Below are 22,799 nucleotides of genomic sequence, written 5' to 3'. Positions count from 1 at the left end.
GCAGGATGAAAGAATCACACCTGGCCATAGTTTCTTAATGTTGGAAAAGAAAGGCGTATTATCGAGATGCTTTGATGTGGACCAGGTGAGAGCAGCCTGGAACCCGCTGCCAGTTAATTGAACCTCAGCTCGGCTTGCCGGCGTCTCGGCCTGAATGCTCACTGCTGCTTCCTTAAACGTTTCCCTGCCGGCCTGGCTTTAAGGCTCATTAGGACAAACATTTTACTCTTCAGCAGTGTTTTTGACGGACATCAAAGCCCGTCTGATCTTTCCTGCTGAAGTGGTTTGCAGGCTGTGGTTTCAGGGCGGGCAACTGCTGTTTTTGTTTTGACTCTGGCTTCCCAGAGGCTACCCGGGGTGGCTGCATTATGCAGTTTGGATGAGTCGGTGGCGTGACTCGGGAGTTAAATCTCTCGTGTTTCATATATTTGTGATATTATATAATACACCACAGTAGCATGGCATAAACAATGCAAAACTGGTCACCAACTGTAATTTGCATGTGCTGCTGACATTTGTGTGAGAAACCTTTCATTATACTGTGGGGTTGTAAATACAGCGACTCTACATTTCCATGATATTTGATAAGATAATGATATGAGTTGTATGTCAATTCGGAATCTATATATTAAACAGTAGCTGCAGCTGTCAGTTAAATATAGTGAGATATAAAGTACAATATTTTCTCTGAAATGTAGTAGAGTGGAAGTATAAAGTAATGACAATCATTTTTTTGGTACATCCACAAACAAGTTCTAAAGGAATACTTTAACGTGGGAATATGGTCACAGCCAGAGAATGATATTCTTAGATTATTACATTAGAAACTATGCATAAACAAGATGCTTTCACCTATTATAATCTATACCTGTATCAATCTATTTATCTCTCGTCCTAGTTGAGGTCAGGAAAAGGCAAATGGCTGAGGCAGCAGTTGGGTTTCTCCCCCCACACAACTCCTCAGCACCTTTTAATACTCATAAACACACACACACGCACACACAACCTGACACCATTGTGCAGCTCAAGCAGTTATAATTACCAATGCTGACTGGTGTTATGCCAGCGTGGAACAGGAGGACACCATGCCGACATGAAGACAACTCCTTCCTGCAGGTCCCCAGGAAGTCATTATTCCTCCTTTCTACCTCTTCATCCTCCAGCCCTGTGCTTGTTCTCGCTGGCAGAATTAGGGCCCATCATTCCCACCTCTTGCATATTGCTGATAAAAGCAACAGAGCATAAGAATTGGTGCCAAAAAACATATTAGATCATTTGCCTGTGCTCTTTGTTTTATGTGCTTTATGCCAGGGCATTGTGTACTTGTGTGCTGCCTAAGTACAACATAAGTCATCATAGGCTCTGAGGTGCAAAGGTTTGTACAGTAATCATAGCATTGGTGAAATATTGTTTTGTCTTTTCTTCCGAGGCGCAAGGAGAGCAATGTGCAAACGCCTGCAGAAGGGCAATTATTATCAGAACCTTTTTTCAACTGAAAGCTAGTTTGAGCGCTGTAATTTGTAAGGGTCTGTAATGGAGAGGATACAGAATCAGGTGTGTCACAGGATCGGCTGTCACCAAGCTATTGTGTGGAGCAATCTGGCCTGAATAGAGGATAATATAATAGAAGACAATATGTCTTTGTTATTATGAAGTCACTACCTACATTTAAAGCCCACAACCCCTCCATGACACTTTACCAAATATACCATCACTTGCCTCAAATTTCAAAACGACTGCAAGAGTGACCCCTCTTGCATTGATGCCTTTTGTTTATCTGTCAAGTTCTACCCCCACTGCTGGAAAATATTTCTTCATTGCATATTGTATTGTTGGCTTTTGTTTCTTATTACAGCTACCCAGCAGAAAAGAATTACTCACTCCAAACAATACTTTCTAGTCTAATAAATAATAGTCAGTGTCCCGATTTTCCCTCCAACATCTGTGGCTAAACATTAACTCCCCCCCACACACACCCCCACCCCATTCTGAACCTTTATGAACTCTCTAAAGCACATCAGTGGAAAGACAACAACTGCCACATTTCACATATCTCAGTAAATGTGTCCCTAGTTGGATATACTTTGGTTCTGCTCAAACGATTCCTATTAAAACTTGGTGGCCTGAAGCCAGATTTGGAAAAGGCTAAACAGAAACAATGTTCCTCTCTCTTGTGTTGTCTTTGACACTCCCACACCTCGGCCACTTTGACTTAACAAGGTTACAGATATCTAAAGCCGCTGCTGACGCATTGTGGCCCTCCCCTCGCCGACTCACTGCCACAGTGCTGTGGGGTACTTGCCAGACTCTTCAGCAGCCCCCATGTCCAGGAGGTGAGACTTCCCTTGTGTTAATACAACCTGTAAATATCTTCAGAGAATAGGACGAAATGAACGTTACTACTTGTCGTTCAGGACGAAGGGCAGCGGTGTGAGCCTGAGTCAGAGGACTCCACCTTAGAGTTGGTGAAAACGGAGAACCCGCTTGGATCTATAGGGGGTGACTCTGGATCAGCACATCAGGAAGACCTGCTGGAGGGAGACCTGGGACTTGGCACTGCTCCTGCTCTCGCCAGGGAGGCCTGACGCTCCAGGAGTCATCTCCAAGCCGAGCACATCAGACCCTGCTGTCCTGAGGCGAAGGCCCTGCCTCCCACAGTGAATGGGGTCAATGGCTCTAAGAGGGGAGCCGACCGGGAGTCTGCGTTACGGTGGCTCCCGAAAGGTCACGCTCTCCCCCTTGTGCTGACCTGCATGCAGAGACACACTCGCAGAGGGACACATCACAAAGGCCATTTGCTCTTTCTGTAGCTCGGCTGATGATTTTCTTGGCTTGCTGAAATAAAAAGCTGAATCCTGGCTTTAAGTGGCGCCTCAGGTTTAGCACAACCAACTGCAGGTGGAAACTGACCTGTGTGTGTGCTCAGTGTACTTTTCACACAGCAAGCAAACTTATAATTCAACACTTCTGGTTCAAATACAGCATGTTAAGTCACACATTATTGCCAGTGGAGCAGCTTTCTGCTACTTGCATAAGGTCTTGGCTTCACGCTTCAGGAAGAATTGCTCTCGAATTGAAGGTTACGAAATGTCCCTTTATCAGCTAAAATGTTATTGTTTTGCCAACTTTACTCGGCTCTTCCCCAACTTCTGATTCAACTTTTAATGCACTGTTTTCTGCTATAATCATTTTAACGTATTCAAAATGTATTCCACTGAATATACAACATGACTTGCTCATTCTGTGTCTTGCTAAAATAATTCCAAATGCTAAAGTATATTAAGAGCCTTTCCTCTGATTGGACTTTGCTGCTTTGTGAGTACATCATTGTGAATCTCCGGGTCCCGTTCCCCTTGTGTGAAGCAGTTGTGTACTGCACACATCCAATCGGTGAAGGTTAGGCTTTGTGACTACGCAGACTGTTAATACAGTCATTGTCCTTGAAGTGAGGGCTTTTACATTTTATGTTGTGAATGCATGGGTGCATTAATAGAATGCTCCTCTGTTTCAGTCCTCGCTTGATGCAGAGAAATAAAATGCATTCTTTGTTTGCAACGATGTTTTTGAATCCAGTTTTGTTCTGAGCCAGAGGCTGAATGACAACAACGCATCACGAGTCCTCAGACGGAGATGCTCGAGCTTTAGTTCAGTCCACAAAGAAACTGTTACCCCCCCCCCAAAAAATACAATTGTCTTTTGTCTAATTTCTTATTATTGGGCTGATTCCGAGTACAATTATACTAATTTTGGTGTGATTTGGTGAGATTGGAAGATATCATCCCAACACGACGCACAATAAAGCTTTTGGTCAGTGATGCTCAAAGTATCAAAACATCAACATTTGAACACTCAATGATAATAAAACATGTATTTTATTTTTGGCATTGAGAAGTACTCATTGAAGTACGCCCACCAGCCACAGCAGGTATCTCTGTGCAGGGGAAAGAAGCTCCACACAAGGGCTTACCACGTTTCTGTGGAACCTTGTTGAGAAAGAAACGATTGTTGAGCTTTTCAAGTGTCATTTTTGGGCTTTTTGAGCATCACAAACCAAATTTTACTGAGCTGTTTCACTGAAGTGCGATCAAATCTCTAAACAAAAGCTTGATGGAGTTGAAGAGGAGCTTTGCTGTGGTTTTCATTAAGTGTCCCTTTAACTTTTATCTTTGTATTCAAGTGATTTGATATTAGAGTATTTTCCCTTTTGAGACAATTCTGACACCCATAAGGCTATGTTCTGAAGTTCTGAAGTAACTATAATAATGACTAATGAATACAGTAATTTTGACTATTATGAATAAAAAAATGTTGATGCATACTTAAAGGTACCCTGTAGAGTGTTTCACCACTAATAACATTATAGAGCAATGGTTTTATATGATCTACGGGCAGAAGAGGTAAAAGGGAAACCGTGATGGTGACAATGCAAGTTTCATACTTGCTTTGCAATTTTTTTTATAAGGAAGGGAATGCACTCAACACGTTACTTGGACCACAAGGATACGTGGTGCGTTTGGGTGAGAACCGCGGAATGCAAACAGAAACTCCACAGGGCACCTTTTAAGTTTTAGCGAATAGCAACAAATTATTACAAACCCTATATGTAATAAAAAAATATATACATGTTAATAGCATAACTTTACTCAATGCAATATTCCCAGATCATGTGTTTTTTATAAGAGCAAGCAATTGTAAACATTTGAAATGGCAGAACAGGCTGCTGACACTGACGCTGAGAGAGACTCTCCAGCTCCGGAGCCATGACATTGTCCACAGTGCATGATATCATCGACGAGGATTTGGTGACAGAAATCAAAACATCCTCTTTTTTTAAAAATCTATAAAGAGCACGACTGCTGTTCTGATGTGGCCTATTCATCATCACACCTCTACCTATGGCACATCAACAAGCCAATGTATTGATTGTCTCTGACTTAAACCAGATCTTACAAATAAACATTAGCAATGAGCTTCTTTCTTTTTTTTTTTTTTTAATCAGTTCATTGTTTTTCTGTCATCAACTATTTTCACTTTTACAGACAGTATGGAGACTGAAAAAAAAAAACAGATTTTTTTTTTGTACGGTTTTGAACATTCAAAAATAACCTCAAAAATATTCACTTTGAAGAAGTCATCATAACAAGATATATGAATTATACAGTTGTCGTTGTTGTTGTTTTTTTTCTCCATTGTTGCAGCTTCACTAATTAAGTCATTGTTCACAGGCCTTACATTGTCGAACACATCCAATATTCCAGTATAAAAGAAGTGGTCCCTTCAAATACCACAACAGAGAGAAACATGATACATTCCAAATGTGGCCAGTGGAGCTCCTCGAACACTGAGTTAAAGTAAAGCTTTAATTCCACAATAAGAGGAAACGGCACTCGATGCAAAATGAACATTAAATTAAAAGGTCTTTGGTGGAGAGTAGGTTTTCACAGTTTGGAGTATGTCAGTAGCGATTTGCTCAAGTCCTTGGCCTCCCCGGCTGTTCGGACTCTTTCGTACCCCAAAACCGACATGGCGTGGTGACAGTAGTCCTCCACTTGTTTGATCTGTTGAATGCTGAGCACTGTTCTCCATGCACTAGCAGCCTGTGTGGCATTCCTGGACGAGACTATGAATGGCTTAGAGGAGGAGCTGGAGCCACTGGTCATGTTCAGTGCAAACGACTCTATGTCGTGGTTGGTGGTGAGGTTGGCAAAGCGGTAGATGTTCCGTAGGGTCTTAACTGGGTTCTCCACCAGGTCCTCGTACCGCACTGCCATGTACTTTCCCTTCAGCCAGCTGGGTGGGTTTAAGGCAGTCCTCAAAGTCCTGGAGGTGCGGTCACAGATCACCTCCATGGCTCCGATGGAGTGGTAGTCGGCTCCGTCCTTCTTGTTGGCTTTGTGACCGGGATCCACAAAAGGGATCCGGCGGAGCTTGGGATCCCTGCTGCGGACCACCTGTAGATTCTCCCTTATCAGGCCGTGTCTGGATTTGATCCTGGAGTTGGCGACTGCCCGCGGGTCTCTGACCAGGTGTATCACCTTCAAATCCAAGGATGGATCCTCCATGAGTGGGGCTAACACGTTAACGTCCAAAATGCGTACCCCTTTAATGACTATGGTGCTGTATTTGAGGCACTCCTCCTCCAACAGTCTAAGGCTTTGAGGGGGGCACTTTTTACACACCTTATCATCCACCATCCCCACCACCTCTTTCCTGTAGGCCGAGCACAGGGGATAGGAGCACACCACTTTATTCAGGGTGGCCCCAAATAGTCCCAGGGAGGTGAAATTCTTGCCCCCAGGGCTGTTGTAAAGTTGAAAAACAGACAGATCACAGCGGTATAAGGAGCTAAGCATGTCCCTGGCCGCCCCTTGTAAAGACACTGCATCGCCCGGGTACAGTTTCTGCCAGATGTGCCACATCGGCTCATACAAGAAGAACACATCAGGGTTTTGGTTAAAAAGCTCCCCGAAAAAAGACGAGCCGGACCTCCAGGTGGTCAGAACATAGATGAGCTGTCTCTTTTTCGCCAACGAGGGCCTGTAAAGGAAGCGAATGTCAGATCTGCTTTGATAAGTGGTGCTCCTCATCTGATGATTACACTGCTGAGGCTCTTTAGTCCATTTATAATTAGCCAAGTTGAGCATGGTGAGGACCAGCAGCAAGAAGTAGGCCATAAATAACACAATCCTCTTCCTGCGGAGGACTTTCATCACGATCCCAGGCTGCGCTATGATCTTGGTATGATTCCTGTAGGTTTTAAGCTTCCTCCCAAAGCCAGCATCCTTCTCCCAAGGCGCTGTCAACTTCAGTGGTTGATGGTATTGTTTGCCTCTCATCTGTACCCTCGGAGAGTGGCTCTCACCACTGGACAAAGCTTCTTACATGGACTGTGCACCAACACTCTGCGGGATGTGTACAGCCGATACTGGGGACGCGATGCCCAGTCGAATAGCCGCTCATTAGGTTTACAAAAAAAACACTCACCACGAATTTGAAGGAAAAAAAATATCCACAACGCGATATCCCCCGTTTTTCACTGCACTGCGCAATGTTCTTCACGGGAACGGGTGAGCCGAGCGTGCACGGTGACCATGGCGAGCGGCGTTGCAGTGATTCTGCGGGTGGCCCGTTGTTCACAACAAAAAGGAAGAAGCCTTCATCGTTGTAACAGACGCCCTTTTTCGTAACCACGTTCAGCGGAGGCATCCCTGCGCAGTTGCCGTCGGATGCATCCTCGCGAGTGCAGCCTGCAAACACTCCTCCGGCGTCGCGGACAATGAGAAGAAGAAGAAGAAGAAGAAAAGAAGCCCGTCACGAGCTCACATCATTCCGCCTCTGCACCGAGCGGATCAGTGAACAGTATCCACGGGCACCGCGTTCAGCGACAGGCTCCCTTCGCTCTTCTTGCCGCTCCGCTCGTCCAACTAAATACAAACTAGACCGATTCAATCAGAATACGAGGACAAAGACCCGCCCTCGTGGGTGTGGGTGGGTGGGTGGTGGGGGGGGGACTCTATTGGCCCCGCGCGGCCGGCGTCGCGCGTCGTCCATTGGATGAGCGGCGCGTCCGTCTCGCTGCAAAGGCTCGATTCTGCCTCCCACGGATCTCAGCAATGGTAGATTGTGGGAAAAATGATGCTGTTGTTGTGTTTTGGAGAGGCCTAGCTCACTATCTACATCCTTGTGACCATGCGCCACCCTTCTTTTGAAGACGTGCAGCTGCACACTATACTAGGTGCACGTGCCGAATCGGGGCTTAATGGCTACTTAGCTATAACGTCACAACCTCAACCAATCCCCATTGTCTTTTTCTTTGTTTAAATGCATCTTGTTTTAAGTCGTTATTCTATGAGGAGCCCTGTATTTACATTCCTATTATTTATGTTCTCCGTCATGCGTGTCCTCTTTATAGAGATTAATCAGTATTTCAAATGAAACGTATTTGTTTTTCCCCACTACAGCCTGAAGAGGGTAGCTCGGATCTATAGAAGAAGAAGAAAACGAAAACCGGCCCAAACCCCGAAGGGAAAAGCCTGTGATTCATTAACAGTTATAGCAACACTTCACAGTCAATTATATTACTATTAAAGTACCACAGGGATATTGTTTGAGATGAAAGATTCAAATACATATTTGAAAATAATGGCTAACATTAGATCTAAAATAACATTGCAGTATTTTTCTGTCATGAATGTATTGGAAAAAAATCAGTGACTGACACTCCTCTCGAGAGGATTCAGCTGAGTTGTGACATCCGACAGCCGTTCCCGAGGAACTGACAAGTCCGGGGAAGCCGTAAGGCCATGTGTTTGAACAGAGGAAACCACATGCTCTGCAGATTGAAAATCATCTTTCCTAAGAGGCTTGCCAGTTTGGGATTACAGTCCCGAACAATAGAACGGTACAAAAGAAGAAGTGAAAGGGGTTAGGCCCTTTGACCCCTGATGAGGAATCTGCGGCCCTATAATATCCACATCGGGATTTAAGGACTTTATAGTAATGTTTGGTGATTTTATTATAAAATATATATCTTGTCAGACCAAAATCTTCTTTAGCTATTTAGCTATATTATATGTTTATATGGTCATACAAAACAGAATAGCCTTGTTGTCTCCTGAGAAGAGATCTGCTACGGATCAATTGAAGCTGTGAGTACTTTTAGATATAGGTTGGATTATGGAACTACGCATTGAATAATTGCTCTTTATGCTCTGTTAAGTGTACCCTGATGTTTCTATCCCATATGTAGTCATTTTGGGTTACTCATCCCACACATAGAAGAACATCCTTTGTGCAGACTGCCCTCTGCTGGACCATAATGTTTACAATCAAGACCAAAGAAACAGATGTTTCTGTATTTTGACCTACATTTTGCTCTATATATTCTTTTTTATATATATATATTTTATATAACTTGGGAGTTTTAGAAAACTGTTAATCGTTCAGACTTTCTGTCACGTTTTAGAAAGAGTAGGTTTGTTTCTATCTTCCTGTCTTCCTCCGTTTGCGATGGCTTCCCTGTCTGTATGTGTCCCACCTACATTGTTCATAGTGTTCTTTTTCTTTGTTTATAATGTAGTTCAGTCTGATTAACAAGGACCATTCTAGGAGGCTGTGTTGTTGGATAATAAAGTGCAGGTACAGGACCTCTTTTCCCACTTGCATAATGCATTTGCTTAGAAATAGAGTGGACTGAACAGCTTGTTATAAAATGCTCATTTAATATAACAGCTCCTCTATGCATTGTAATTACCAAGTGCTAAGTTAGACTGCACATGGCATTTTTAGGGGGCTTTTTTCCTGAACTCTTTAACTAGATTTATAATATTCTGTATGTGTTGTTCAGGTGATGAGAAGTCGTAAGAGGACACCTCATTACCCCACAGCAACACAGTAACAACAGTATAAATTCATTATGGTTTCTATTGCATTGCAAAAATATCTCTCCCTTAGTACATAATCCCACGGTATAGTAGCCTATATGTAGGATTGGGTATTGCAACACCCTATCAAACAATTATAATGTGCATGTCGGCTCACTGTAATGGCTGTCACACTAAATAAAACGAGACCATAAACACCTGTGTTTACCTAGGACATTCCATAACATTCATTTTATTTTATATTTAACAATTTCATTAATACACCTTCTTTAGTGGGAATACATCTTTTACTAGAATGTAAAATATTGTGAACTGTGCGGTTACAAGCGAATGGCCTTACTTACTCTATTATTACTTTCATTAGTCACATGTTCACTGGTCTGTGATTGCAGACTAATGTGTAAGGATGTGATCATCAGAGCCAGGAGGACAGCTGGCACTCCCAGTCGACCAGACTCACATATCTGTCTTGCTCTCCTCCCACATATCCAGTAAACTTCCCCATGCATGCCCAAACACATCAATTCTAAGGACATGTTCACATTACAGGTGCACAATCCACATAATTATTTGTGTGTTTCCTTTATCACATTGGATGATCATATGCATGACTACCTTAACCAATATGCATGTCATATAATGCTTAAGAGTATGCTATGACATACACCCAAAGACGTATGCTGTTCAGTGCCATGCACATGCCATGCTATGAAGAATGCTCGCCCACACACAGTATCTCCTCATGTATACAACACTGAGATGGTCAGTAACCTACAAAGCTGCACTGACGTGCCTTGTTACATAATCATGCTATTGAGCCTGCGAAATGAACGAGCAGGTGGAGGAGGAAACATGCGCAGTGGCCGCCTCGTCGGCAGCATCAGGACCAAAAAGCCCAGGATGCGATGCGAGAAGATGGTGCATGTAGTAAACACGGCGAGGGAGCTGACTCTGTCTTTCTGTCGGACTGCAGCCGCCGCTTGCATCTATGCAACCGACATTTGAGCTCATCTCGTGCGGGGAAAAGACAAAAGGAGGTCCTATTTTGTTCAGCCAGCAGCCGCGTTTCAAACGGAGCGGCAGAGATGCGACGACAATAACAACACCGGAGGAAATTGGTTTCGCCGCATGACGACGCTTTAAATCCTCTGCTGCGCTGCGACAGAAAAAAGGAAGCAGGACCCCCTGCATGTCACCCCCAGATGTCCGGCTTTCTCGTGTAATGGTCGCGGGTTTCTAGTGGGATGCACATCAGTGTTTGGCCGTACTCGCTCTCCGTCGTAATGGCAGCTCTGTACCAGGGCACGGACGTTTCCTCTCCGGATAAATTTCTGGCCTTGAAAGACGTGAGAGAGGTGAAAGAGGAAACGACGCTGGACGAGAAGCTCTTCTTGCTGGCATGCGAGAAAGGTTTGTTGTTTCCTGCAACGTAAACCCAATCCCATAATGATTGATAATCATAATGGTGTGTTTGAGGTTACTGCAAAACGCTCATGTTGTTGGTGGAATCAGATGACTGTTGTGGGCTTATAATACTGATTAGTTAAGATTTTAATGAAGCATTATGTGCGATAAGTCAAATGCACCATGACTAACAACTGGACATATTTCCAGCAGGGCCATGGCAACAAGCAGCAAACTGTACAGTCTGTGAAAACCTCTCACAGCTGCCTACATGTTGGCCACAGTGGAAATGTGCCCACATGGGTTATGATATAATTAGCCGGACGTCTGATTTTCTGAAAGTTTTTTCTCCCCGGTGTGCTGACTTTTCACAGCTCTTACAGGAGGAACGTTACGTGCACACAAACGGCACAGGCGTAAAATAGCAAAGAGGCATGGGCATTCTCATCACGTCAGATGGGAGGAGAATGTTTCATTCATAGGTGGCAGCGGTTTGTTTTAGGTGAACTGGCCCGGCAACTGCCAGTGTGACCATATAAAGTGTCTATAAACATGGCTCAGCGACAGAAAGAGTCCTTTGAGGGAGATGTTATTGTTATACACAACTGAGGTGTAGAGGACTGCTGGAGCTGAGCCTGCAAGAGTGTTTTCCTCGTGAACTGGAGCCCTGTCTGTTTGGCTCAAACCGCAGATAATACGTTGCTGCTTTTATAGATCTGACTCTGCAATAATTCTCGAAAGTGGATTCCCGTCATGCTGCTTTGTCTTTGACGTGCTTCTCAGGCGACTACTACATGGTGAAGAAACTGCTCGAGGAGAACCGCCACGGCGAGCTCAACCTCAACTGCGTGGACGTGCTGGGCCGGGATGTCATCACCATCACCATCGAGAATGAGAATCTAGACATCCTGCAGCTTCTTCTGGAGCATGGCTGCCAGGTAGAGACACACACATGTGCAAGACATCACACCTTGTTGTTATCTAAGTTGTTTTGATACGTAACCCGCTACCTGATGGCTTTGAAAATGTGTGTTTCTGTGTAGGCGACGGACGCCTTGTTGGTGGCCATAGACTCTGAGGTGGTAGGAGCTGTGGACATCCTCCTCAACCATAGGCCAAGGAGATCCTCCAAGCCCTCCATTGCAGTTAGTCTCCCCTTATTACTGTTATAAATCCTCTTGCGAGAAAAACACTTCAGATGCAGAGAACAGACGGATAAAAATTGTATCTTTTCCGATAGTTTCTGCCTAGTATCACAGATCTTCGTCCATATATTTCTATCTTTTTCAGAAACTAATGCAGCGTATTCAGAACCCAGAGTATTCCACCACCATGGACGTGGCTCCAGTCATCCTGGCGGCCCACAGGAATAACTATGAGATCCTGACTATGCTGCTGAAACAGGACATCTCGCTTCCCCGGCCCCATGCGGTCGGCTGCGAGTGCACGCTCTGCAACGCTAAGAACAAAAAGGACAGCTTGCGACACTCCAGGTGCGGGCAGTGCAGTGACCTCGAAGACAGAAAAAGTAAAAGTGTAAATGGTCTTTCTCCAGATTGCTCCATTAAGCTCCCGTTGATTTAAACCAGAAAACTAGTAACTTGGAATGGTCAACATCACTTTTGTCTTCCAGGTGATGCCTGCGTCATTTCACGTAATTGTTTCGGCCTTCCTCTGGTATGTAGGGGCTCAAGAGCAGCCCTGAATCAATTGGTCTGCCAAGGTTCTAGTTAAACATCCGGGCACCTTGTTTTAATGATAGCGTTGACTTGAAAATGTCCTCTTAAACAACTAGAAAGAAATGATTTACTATCCTATGCATTGACTTTGTTATTCTACAGTACCATGAATACTTACAGCGCTTTGTTTGTCACACAGAGGACTCCGAACGCGCCCTGTTATTGCCAAGCTCTTCTAGCTGTATAGAGAGACAGTATTTGGGTTAACTGTACTGGTCATATAAGTAGTGGTTTTACACCAGAAGATAATATCACTACGATCTGTCATTTAAAGGAAAGTCGCTTTACTCAGAGCATTAGTGGTTCTTGGTTTTCTGATACCATCTTGCAGATGAGATCTTGAGATGAGATTCTTCTCTGCAGGGCAGTGTAGCTTCCCACACAGTAAGCTAAATGAATCAGTCTGCAGCTTGGCTGGCAAACACCACCAAGGTCAAAGCAATGAAACAGCTCGATGGCTGTATGTTTGTTTCCATATTTTCTTTTATTCCCCACATGCCCACCTGATTTTCCTGTTCCTTTTCTCACATTTTCATCTTTCTTTTATTGATCGCCACCACGTTCACCTCCTCATCCAATTTGATATTTTTGAATCAGGTTCCGCCTGGACATCTACCGGTGCCTGGCCAGCCCCTCTCTGATCATGCTGACTGAAGAAGATCCCATACTTAGGGCCTTTGAGCTGAGTGCAGACCTCAAGGAGCTCAGTCTGGTTGAGGTGGAGTTCAGGTACAATTTCTATCAACTGCTGCATGTCTGTCCGTCATTTCAGTGCATTTTTATCAAATTTATCTGCACATGAAGATTATAAACATGTTGCATACACACATACATGGGTACATGCATGCACACGGTGATATTGTACACCCACTTTATAGAATGTAAGAGATAAGAATTATAATCTTTCTTATCTTAATTTCCGTGTTCCAGGAATGATTATGATGATCTGGCAAAGCAGTGTAAGATGTTTGCCAAGGACCTGCTGGCTCAGGCTCGAAACTCTCGAGAGCTCGAAGTGATTCTCAACCACACATCCAACGAGGATCAAGTTGACAAGAGGGGTTTGCTTGAGGAGCGAATGAACCTCAGTCGACTGAAGCTCGCCATCAAGTACAACCAAAAGGAGGTGAGACATTCATGTTTTTTGGCTTTGTCATGTAGCATGCATGACAAACGACGATGGTCTATAATATAAGTGGGTTCAGGATGTGGGTGGATATGTTACTTGATAATTTAATTCCACAACTGTCCACAGATCAGTGAAGAAAAATAATTGCACTATTCATCATGAATTACTTCTTATTCGTCGTACTATATGTCAGACTTAGCATCTGTTCCAGCACACCATATGCTTATCTTTTGGAAATATGAGTTTGGCAAGATAAAGTACTTCCTCCTGGCAACAAAGTGAAGTTGGAAGTTTGAGCCCCGGTGATGATTTACAGCTGGGATGGCTCAGTGTGAAAAGTGTGACCCATATATCACAGCACAGAAAATGGCGTCAGGGTTTGAGTCTTATTTATGGTTTGTATATGGATTTCTATTGGAGAGAGAACAGTGATACAATTGTAGATGACTTGAAAATGAGCTGGGAGGCAGATCTTTCCTTTGGCCTGTTTCGTGCTAAGTTAAGCTAACCGGCTGCAGCTTAATATTCACCCTTGAGACATGAGAGAGTCATCGATATTCTCATCCAACCTAACTCTCGGCCAGAAAGTGAAACAGAATGAGCTAACTCAGCCTGTAATTCCCCTAAATCCCACGTCTTCGTGCTGATCTCTTTCCTGATGCCTCTTTTACAGTTTGTGGCTCAGTCAAACTGTCAACAGTTTCTCAACACCGTCTGGTTTGGGGAGACGGCCAGTTATCGGCGCAAGCACACCTGTCTAAAGATGGCCACGGTGCTGAGCGTGGCGATGCTTTGGCCACTGCTCTCTGTCTGCTACCTTCTGGTGCCACGCTCCCGGGTGGGCCAGATCATCCACACGCCCTTCGTGAAGTTCATCATCCACAGCGCCTCCTACTTCACTTTCCTGCTGCTGCTAAACCTGTACTCTCTGGTCTACAACGACGGCAAGAAAAACACCATGGGCCCTGCGCTGGAGATGATAGATTACCTGCTCATCCTATGGATAATAGGTCAGCTTTGAATCAATAACTATCATACTAATATACTGTATGTATAGAGGGGTATCATGTAAGTTGCAATCATAATATAGACTATATTTCACTACTGAAAAGGCAGATTGCTATAATTAAATAATTATGAATCTCTTAACATGTGTATGGACACAATAAAACTACGAATAGAATAATAATTAAATTGTACAAACGAGAATTTAATGGAATATCATTGCATGGTGGAGTAAAAATGAGAGATTCCTGTAATGGTCTGGCTAAGTCCAGTATCCTGTAACCGTAATCCTATCAGGCACAACATGACAAACAGCCGTTTCTATACTCAAAGACAGAATGCCTGCCTTGACTGGATTACATCTGTCAGTTCTGCCTCTAAGTGAGCTGTATAGAAAAGAAAGCTTCTTCTATCTCCCCCGTGGCCCATCTGAGTGCTGGTATCACTGGACTCGGCACACATACATACAAACATGCATCTGCACAAAGACAAGCACATGTACGTACGCCATATCTGTTCAGATGGGGCGGGATAGTGACAGTTAGAAATTGACTCTGTCTCTCTCTGGGGCAGGACCTCTCTATAGTACCTTCCTCTTCTGCCAAGAATCCATTAGCATGATCATTCAGTCGCTTTAATGGCCCTGCCTTCTCAGCAGAGATATTTGTCTCATGGTTGCAGCATCCCACCCGTCTCTCCCAGACACAAAGCATCGCAACCACAACTCATTGGTCTAGGTTTCACTACCGCTGCGGGGATGATAAATGATGCCAATAACTGCACCTGACAGGTTCTAAAAGTAATTGACTTCTATTATTTAATGTTATGAAGATGGTTGTGGAGTCATTTGAAATGTATTCCCTATTTTGCAAGAGTGAGATGAGCAGTTAGACAGTTTAATGAGTTCTTTCATGGGCCCAGATTCCTGAAGTACAGCAAAAAAGTAACATCAAAGTTCAGTTTTAATAACTTGCTGTGGCGCAGATTTCAAGCTCCAGTGTATCTGCTGCATCAACAACACACCCATTAAATAACAAGAATGAGATTCATAATGATTTACAAATCAAATGCAAGTGTCATTAGAATGTGAAAGGGAGCCATTAATGCTGCTACATGTCTAGAGGACAGCACTGACGAGCCGTTCAGCAGCTTTCCATTTCTTTTGCTTTCCATTGTTCTCTCTTTCTCCCACGCCATCCCCTCCCCTTTCATCTTTCTGCTGCTCTCTCCATCCTGCTGCTCCCCTGAGCCAGATGCCTCAAATTAATGGGGAAATCAGATGCTGAGGCTTTGAGTGTGGCTGTGGGCTGGGCCACTTGTGTGTGTGTGTGTGTGTGTTTGTATATGTCTCAATGCATCTCTCAACTCAAATTCAACCATTCCATAGTCCAAAAAGAAAAGAAAAGGGATTTCCGTGCCAAACCCTGTCTGCATACTTTCATATCATTCAGGTCCAATGTAATGTCATAATTTATGAATCAAGGCATAGAGAATGTCACGCTACTGTATCCCTGGAGTTGAGTTTCCATAGGTTTATTATCCATACCGTACATTTAGAATTGATGAAATTCCACAAGACACAGACATCCATCTTTATTCATTTTCACACACCTCCTTAAATCTCACAGACAACTCCTTTTCGGCAAATTAATCTCTGATGTCTGTGTCTCATACATTCCTGTTCCCCCCGGGCTCTGCACCGTGAGATGACTTATGGTTGAAGCAATTTTAAAATGTTGAGGATGCCACCAAAATGCAATTTTTTTCCAGTGGTGTGTGTGCGTATATATGTGTGTGATGATGTGGAATTCCTGCTCTCCTGTAGGGATGGTGTGGTCGGATGTGAAGCGTCTGTGGTACCAGGGGCTGGAAGACTTTCTGGAAGAGTCTCGGAACCAGCTGAGCTTCGTCATGAATTCCCTTTACCTCGCCACCTTTGCCCTCAAGATAGTTGCTCATAGCAAGGTACACACACATCACACACTGTTTTATATTTAGATTATAGATAACTGCATATAAAACTGGATTCAGAAAATTCATTCCATTCGCTATATCAATTTTATTATTTGCTCTCTTGCCCAGAGTTCTGTACAAAGGTAAAACAAAAAACAGCCCAAAGTTTATAAATGAACGCACTAATCGATCATATCTCATGTGTTTATATGTACAAAAACTGAAGTTTAAAAACTACAAGTTGTGGCTTTACTGTACTTTATTGTACCGAGTTGATTCCCCTTGTCTCCAGGTCTCCAGACTTTAGGGCTGTAGCCTTACATTTACCAGACAGATACAAGAGGTACTAATCCTCTCATCTAACTCTCTGTGAGAAAGGGAATAGTTTAATTTCCCAAAGTGTCGAACTATTGCTATATACTTACAACACATGTTTACATGTGTCAGAATTGTGTATATTATGAATTTGTTTGCTTGTTCTTCAGTTCAAGAACGTGGAGGACACAGAGAGGAAGAACTGGGATGCCTTCCATCCCATCTTGGTGGCCGAGGGCCTGTTTGCCTTTGCCAACGTTCTAAGTTACCTGCGGCTCTTCTTCATGTACACCACCAGCTCCATACTGGGACCGCTACAGGTAGGGAAGCAGTGGTGACACACACTGAAAAACTATTCACGCTCTCAGCAGCTCGACATTTTCATAGTTATAATTGATTCCCGGCGGAGCCAGACATGCAACACGTTTTGAGATCATGTAAAAAAAAAAAAAAACTTTGCACGTGAGCAAAATGACCAAATTCATATGTAAAAATGATGCTGCTGCTTCCCTTCTCTATCATTCCCTCTAACCCCACCGCCCACTCTCTTCCTCTCTCAGTGAAGTGTGAACACTCAAGGACAAGCCCACACTAAACATCACACCAGCTGTGCTCCGCAGTATAATAACCATCATCATGAGCATTAGGAATAAGCACAGTGAACTGAGGCAGTAGATGGATGTGTCCTGCTGAAATAATGTGCTCCTAACAAAACATCAGCAAGCTTTGCAGCTTTAGTCGCCATATGCATCACCGTACTGCTATCATCATTTCTATCATCTACATGAATGAGAGCCTTCAGTTTGCACACAATGGATTTCTCAAGCTAACTGCACTTGAGGCTGAGGGAGCGGCCTCCATTCACCCACAACACATTGTCATTGGATCCCAGATTGATTCCTATCACAATCCGACACATACAGTTAAGTCTGATCCACTACCATCTTAACTGCTACTTTGTCTGCATGGTAGTTAAAGGGAAGAGTGCAGTCATTACATCGTGTATAGTGGCAGTTGAAAACATTTAAACTCATTTTCTAAACTTTTCACTGCTGTGTGGATTTAATTTGACAAATGGGTCAACGTGCCTTTTTCTGCCAAGAGGACATTTTGGGGATTTGACATTTTCAACCACAAACAGCTGGATTACAATCAATATAAGTGCCGTACATTAAGGACAGATGGCTGTCAAAAAGAGATCCAAGTGAACAGTGTTTAGTCGAATTTTCTAAATCCTGTATTTGATCAGCTTGATTAACCCTCAATCTGAGCTGGCAAAGTCATTCACAATTGGCAGACATGATCTTCTCTTCACTTGTTTTTTTCCCTCCCCCAAAGGTTATGGAAAAGTTTAGCAATACAGTTGTAATGACAAACCATTGCAACCTAATTCACCATAGGCCTTATCTATAAATCGTGAGAGGAGCGATTTAATTTTCTTTCCTGAAAATCCATCTTGTCAGCCTTGAAGTTATGTGCTCAAGAGCAGGGTGTAATCAGTGTCCTGTGAGGGGCGACTGGCAGACACAATCATGGTTTCGGTGTGTGTGTGCGTGTGTGTGTGTGTGTGTGTGTGTGTGTGTGTGTGTGTGTGTGTGTGTGTGTGTGTGTGTGTGTGTGTGTGTGTGTGTGAGACATCACAGAGTGGTGACTGTTCTAAACAACACTGATGGCTTCTCAAGAGCGTAGATGCTGCAGTTGTATCAGAACTGGAGAGTATTTCCTCATCGAAAGAGCAATGAAGGGTTTTTCTCAAACGAAAATATGTGTTAACTCTTCTCCGCATGTGTTTGATTGATATACGGTTCATCCAATCACTTTTCTTTTTTTCACCTGTCTTAGACGAGCCATAAATCTGGACACCCATGGCACAACCTCAGTGCCATTTTTATTGTATCCTGATTTTGTCTTTTGTCCAGCCAGCTGGCAGGAAGATTGTAAAGCCAACATCTGACTTTTACTGGCAGAATTACTTGCAGAATTTCATATTTACCTGAAAACTGCTTTATGTAGTAATAAAGCAGTTTTCAGGTATTCGGTGATTTCAGTTTATTTGTATGGATGCCTTCCTGCCATTAAGTCAATTGCTGTTTGTGCTTATAAAACAGTAAGGGTTCAGTTACAATCTCCATCTTTCTGCTTGCATTTCCTTCCTCTCTTCTCTCCTCCCCACTCACTCACTCACTCTGTGACATCACCGTCTGGCTGGCTTGGCAGGATGGAAAAAGTATTAGCTTTGGAAATTGATGTGGCAATGTGTTCAAGGCTGCACTCACATGGCAGACACACCTTCCCACTAATGCACGCGCGCCTCCACACATTTCCTCACGTGTGTGTTTTGTGCACGCGCAATTATTTGCAGTCAGACAAGCTCCTGCTCACACACGAGCACTCACAGACAGTGAGGTAGTGCTATGTGGGTTGCAGTAATGGATGATTCTGTCCTTCCCGAAGAGGCCAGCTCATATTTCTGCCGGCTGGTGCCCCCTACTGAGGTTGGAATGAGTGCTGAAAGTGTTTGTCATCTACTATCAACAGTGTGCTAACAATCAATGAGCTCACTCATGGCCCAAACTTCACCTCACCAACCGTGTTAATCTCCCACAGCTGATACCGGCACACCAGGAGACGTGTATGACTGTGTTTGAGAGAAAAGTTGTGCCCCAGTTGCATTTATGTTTGCGCGTTCACACTGCGACAAGCGTTAAAATACTTGTTGTCCCACAACGCATTGAACAAAGACACTCACAGCTGGAACATATTTAAAACGCATTTGGAAGAGTGATGAGACAGTTCTAGGAACATCTTGGTAAACAAGAGTTATGAAAATAAGATCTTTGGCCGAACATTTTTTTTCGAATTGGAAGTATAATAATAATAATGATACAACAACAAATGTTACTCAAAGTGCTTCACCGAGAAATTTAAAATAGATAATAATATGTATGAACATAAACTTTAACAGCAATGATTGAAGATCAGTGTTTTTTTACACACTTATAATATGCTTAAGTACACAGTTTCTTATATACAAACAGCAAACTGTGCGGTACTGTATGCTTTGGTGGGAAATTAATATTTGAGTTACATTAAATGCATTCGACCCCCACCCAGTCAGAGACATGACAAGAGAATGAATCGCCCAAATAGCCCTTCTCCTCAAACAAGCTGCCTGGGTTTCAGTGGAAACACTCCCGTCGCCCTTCACCTTGAGGTGCAGGGAGAGTGGTCATCCCTCACATTGGACACTCTCTATTTGTGTGTGTGTTTTGCAAGGGCGAGAACAATCTGACCTTGTTTGAGCATCACTAGGTACTAGTAAACAGATAAGCCACGCAGGTCTTTAAATAGTTTGTTTCCAGTGGTCTGAGCAGACCTTCTCTGTATTTTGAGCCCTGTTTTTGGTTTCTTCCATGATGCTCCGTCTTCCCTCAGGTCGGGCGAGAGCATTTTAGCTGCTAGAATATGTTGCCTGTTCCTCCTCCTCAGGGGATCCCTGCCAAATAAGAACATGGGGGAGTAGCTAAGTGGTCAGAAAGTTTTCTTACAGAGGATAAGTGTTGAAAGTGTACCAAAACATCACAATCTGCCAACATCTTAAAGATACCAATTCTTAAAAGTGAGCAAAGTACACAGAAGCTACTTGATAGGAATAACAAGAACATTCACGGTTTATGTAATATAATTACATCAACCTTGCAGAGCACATTACTCAGACAAGTGCATGACTCGGAGGTGATTGCTGGCAGAAAAACTGACAACAACAAAAAAGGAGTTATGTCTTCTTGGTCTAACAAGACACATATTCATGTATCCTCAGATCTCCATGGGTCAGATGCTGCAGGAGTTTGGAAAGTTTTTAGGCCTCTTCCTGTTGGTGTTATTCTCCTTCACCATTGGACTCACACAACTTTACGGAAAGGACCAGCAAGACCCAGACAAGAATCCAGCAAAGGACTGCGAGGGCATATTCTGCCAGCAACAGAGCAATGATGCATTCCACACGTATGGGCCAACCTCAGTCCGTCATTTTATACGATGAATGTGCAGAATGCTTGTTGAGAGATGTTAGCGGCTACGGGGCTGTATAAATACATCTGATGAAGTTAGTCTGATTCAATTTAACTGTAAATTTAGATGTCGATTTGTAGGGTTATCTTGAGACATGTTTCCTAAATGCCCGCTGACATCTACCGACTTCTTCCGCTTCACAGGTTCATGGGGACCTGCTATGCCCTATTCTGGTACATCTTCTCCCTGGCACACGTGGCGCTCTTCGTCACCCGCATCAGCTACACAGAGGAGCTGCGCTCTTTTGTGGGTGCCATGATCATAGGCACCTACAACATTGTGGTGGTCATTGTGCTGACCAAGCTGCTGGTGGCCATGCTCCATAAAAGCTTCAGACAAATTGCTGTAAGTGTAAACAACCGTTGGTACTTAATGACTTTGTTTCTTCGTGCTGTCGAGGGTGATTTAAGTTCAACTGGGAACCAAAAGTTGCAACTGTTTTCATTTCCTGTTTAGATTAAATATTTCTCAATCTGAAATGTTGCACAGATGTTTAATAGTTTTTACTTTTAAACAACTCCTTCCTTTTGAACAACTGATTTTGATTATGCGAAAGTAAAACCTTATTGTCCAGAACAATCTTTGCCCTCAAGGATTTCCACAGGAGAAATAGCTGTGTTGCATTCTCAAGATTCCTCTCTAAATAGAGAGCAGTGTGTGTGTGTGTGTGTGTGTGTGTGTGTGTGTGTGTGTGTGTGTGTGTGTGTGTGTGTGTGTGTGTGTGTGTGCGTATGAATATTTCTGTGTTCTCAAAGTTCTCGTTGGGTTTTGGGCTTCTGTAGAATCACGAGGACAAGGAGTGGAAGTTTGCTCGTGCCAAACTGTGGCTGAGCTACTTTGATGACAAGTGCACCATGCCGCCACCATTCAATATCCTCCCCTCCCCAAAGACTGTCTGCTACCTGGTGACCAGCATGAGCAAGTGGGTCTGTTCACACACCTCAAAAGGCATGGTGAAGAGACAGAATAGCCTCAGGGTAAGAACAACTGTTTCATACAGGTCAGAAATTCAGAACCCTATCTTGTAGTGGGAAGACGGCTGCTCGTGCATCTTTGTTTTGATTTTGATTATTTTCTGTAAAGTTAAATTGGATCCCTTCCTGTAATATTGAACAAATGTTCATTGGTGTTTTGTGCAATATCTTGTTATTGTTATAAATCCCTTCACTGTCACTTTCCATCCAGGAGTGGAAGAACCTGAAGCAGAAGCGAGACGAGAACTATCAGAAGATCATGTGTTGTCTGGTTCACCGCTACTTGACCTCCACGCGGCAGAAGATGCAGAGCACGGACCAGGCCACGGTGGAGAATCTCAACGACCTTCGCCAGGACCTCTCAAAGTTTCGCAACGAAATGAGGGATCTGCTGGGCTTCCGGACCTCCAAATATGCCATGTTCTACCCAAGGAGCTAAAAAAAAAACAATATTAGATATCACTTCCACTTTCTCCTCTCCTCTTGACAAAACCTCTGCTTCTCATTTTTCTGGGATGCTGTGTGATCCGAGCATGTGCAAAGAACTCTGCTCTTTTGAGTCAGAGGCAACTTTTAAACCTGGACCTTAACTAGAAATATATATATATATAAATATATATATTCTCAACCAAAGCCTCCCGTATGTATTAATCAGCTATTCAACCTTTTTGTAAATAAAGGAAACTATGGTTTTCAACAGAAAAACAATGAAACAATTTATGGAAACATTAATTTAATGGCATAAAGAACTGATTTTGCTGAATACAAATGCTGCTTTTTGTTACTTTTTGATTCCTCTCCTTGAAAACTGATATTTGGCCGCTCA

General features: G+C 43.4%; 3 protein-coding genes across 4 annotated transcripts in view; 2 read left to right on the top strand and 1 right to left on the bottom strand.

Annotated features, from left to right (window-relative positions):
* LOC117749798 (sodium/hydrogen exchanger 9-like) overlaps window positions 1–3,555 on the top strand; it is a 51,950-nt gene extending 48,395 nt beyond the window's left edge. For both annotated transcript variants that reach the window (XM_034560569.1, XM_034560570.1), the window contains 2 exons: window positions 2,228–2,333; window positions 2,415–3,555. In XM_034560569.1, coding sequence (XP_034416460.1) covers window positions 2,228–2,333; window positions 2,415–2,585 — 277 coding nt within the window. In that variant the 3' untranslated portion in view covers window positions 2,586–3,555. The remainder of the gene's footprint in view (window positions 1–2,227; window positions 2,334–2,414) is intronic.
* Window positions 3,556–4,684: 1,129 nt separating this feature from the next.
* On the bottom strand, window positions 4,685–7,458 carry chst2b (carbohydrate (N-acetylglucosamine-6-O) sulfotransferase 2b). Its single transcript, XM_034560679.1, has one exon. The coding sequence runs from the start codon at window positions 6,834–6,836 to the stop codon at window positions 5,439–5,441; it is 1,398 nt and encodes a 465-aa protein (XP_034416570.1). The 5' UTR covers window positions 6,837–7,458; the 3' UTR covers window positions 4,685–5,438.
* Window positions 7,459–10,627: 3,169 nt separating this feature from the next.
* Window positions 10,628–22,412, top strand: trpc1 (transient receptor potential cation channel, subfamily C, member 1). Its single transcript, XM_034560271.1, has 13 exons — window positions 10,628–10,793; window positions 11,571–11,725; window positions 11,831–11,932; window positions 12,078–12,280; window positions 13,124–13,255; window positions 13,457–13,652; window positions 14,329–14,665; window positions 16,486–16,625; window positions 17,099–17,248; window positions 20,749–20,933; window positions 21,143–21,344; window positions 21,782–21,976; window positions 22,185–22,412. Exons 1-13 carry the CDS (start codon window positions 10,628–10,630, stop codon window positions 22,410–22,412), a joined length of 2,391 nt encoding a protein of 796 aa, XP_034416162.1.
* The last annotated feature ends 387 nt before the right edge of the window (window positions 22,413–22,799 follow it).

This window comes from Cyclopterus lumpus, chromosome 20 (assembly GCF_009769545.1).
Source record: "Cyclopterus lumpus isolate fCycLum1 chromosome 20, fCycLum1.pri, whole genome shotgun sequence".
Taxonomy (NCBI): domain Eukaryota; kingdom Metazoa; phylum Chordata; class Actinopteri; order Perciformes; family Cyclopteridae; genus Cyclopterus; species Cyclopterus lumpus.
The sequence above is the reverse complement of the archived record's forward strand: the minus strand, read 5'-3'. Positions and strand labels throughout refer to the sequence as shown.

Coding starts and splice junctions, on each gene's coding strand:
- chst2b (XM_034560679.1), bottom strand. CDS start 6,836: ATGAGAGGCAAACAATACCATCAACCACTGAAGTTGACAGCGCCTTGG.
- trpc1 (XM_034560271.1), top strand. CDS start 10,628: ATGCACATCAGTGTTTGGCCGTACTCGCTCTCCGTCGTAATGGCAGCT. Junction 10,794..11,570: donor CTTGCTGGCATGCGAGAAAG/GTTTGTTGTTTC, acceptor CGTGCTTCTCAG/GCGACTACTACATGGTGAAG. Junction 17,249..20,748: donor CCATACTGGGACCGCTACAG/GTAGGGAAGCAG, acceptor ATGTATCCTCAG/ATCTCCATGGGTCAGATGCT.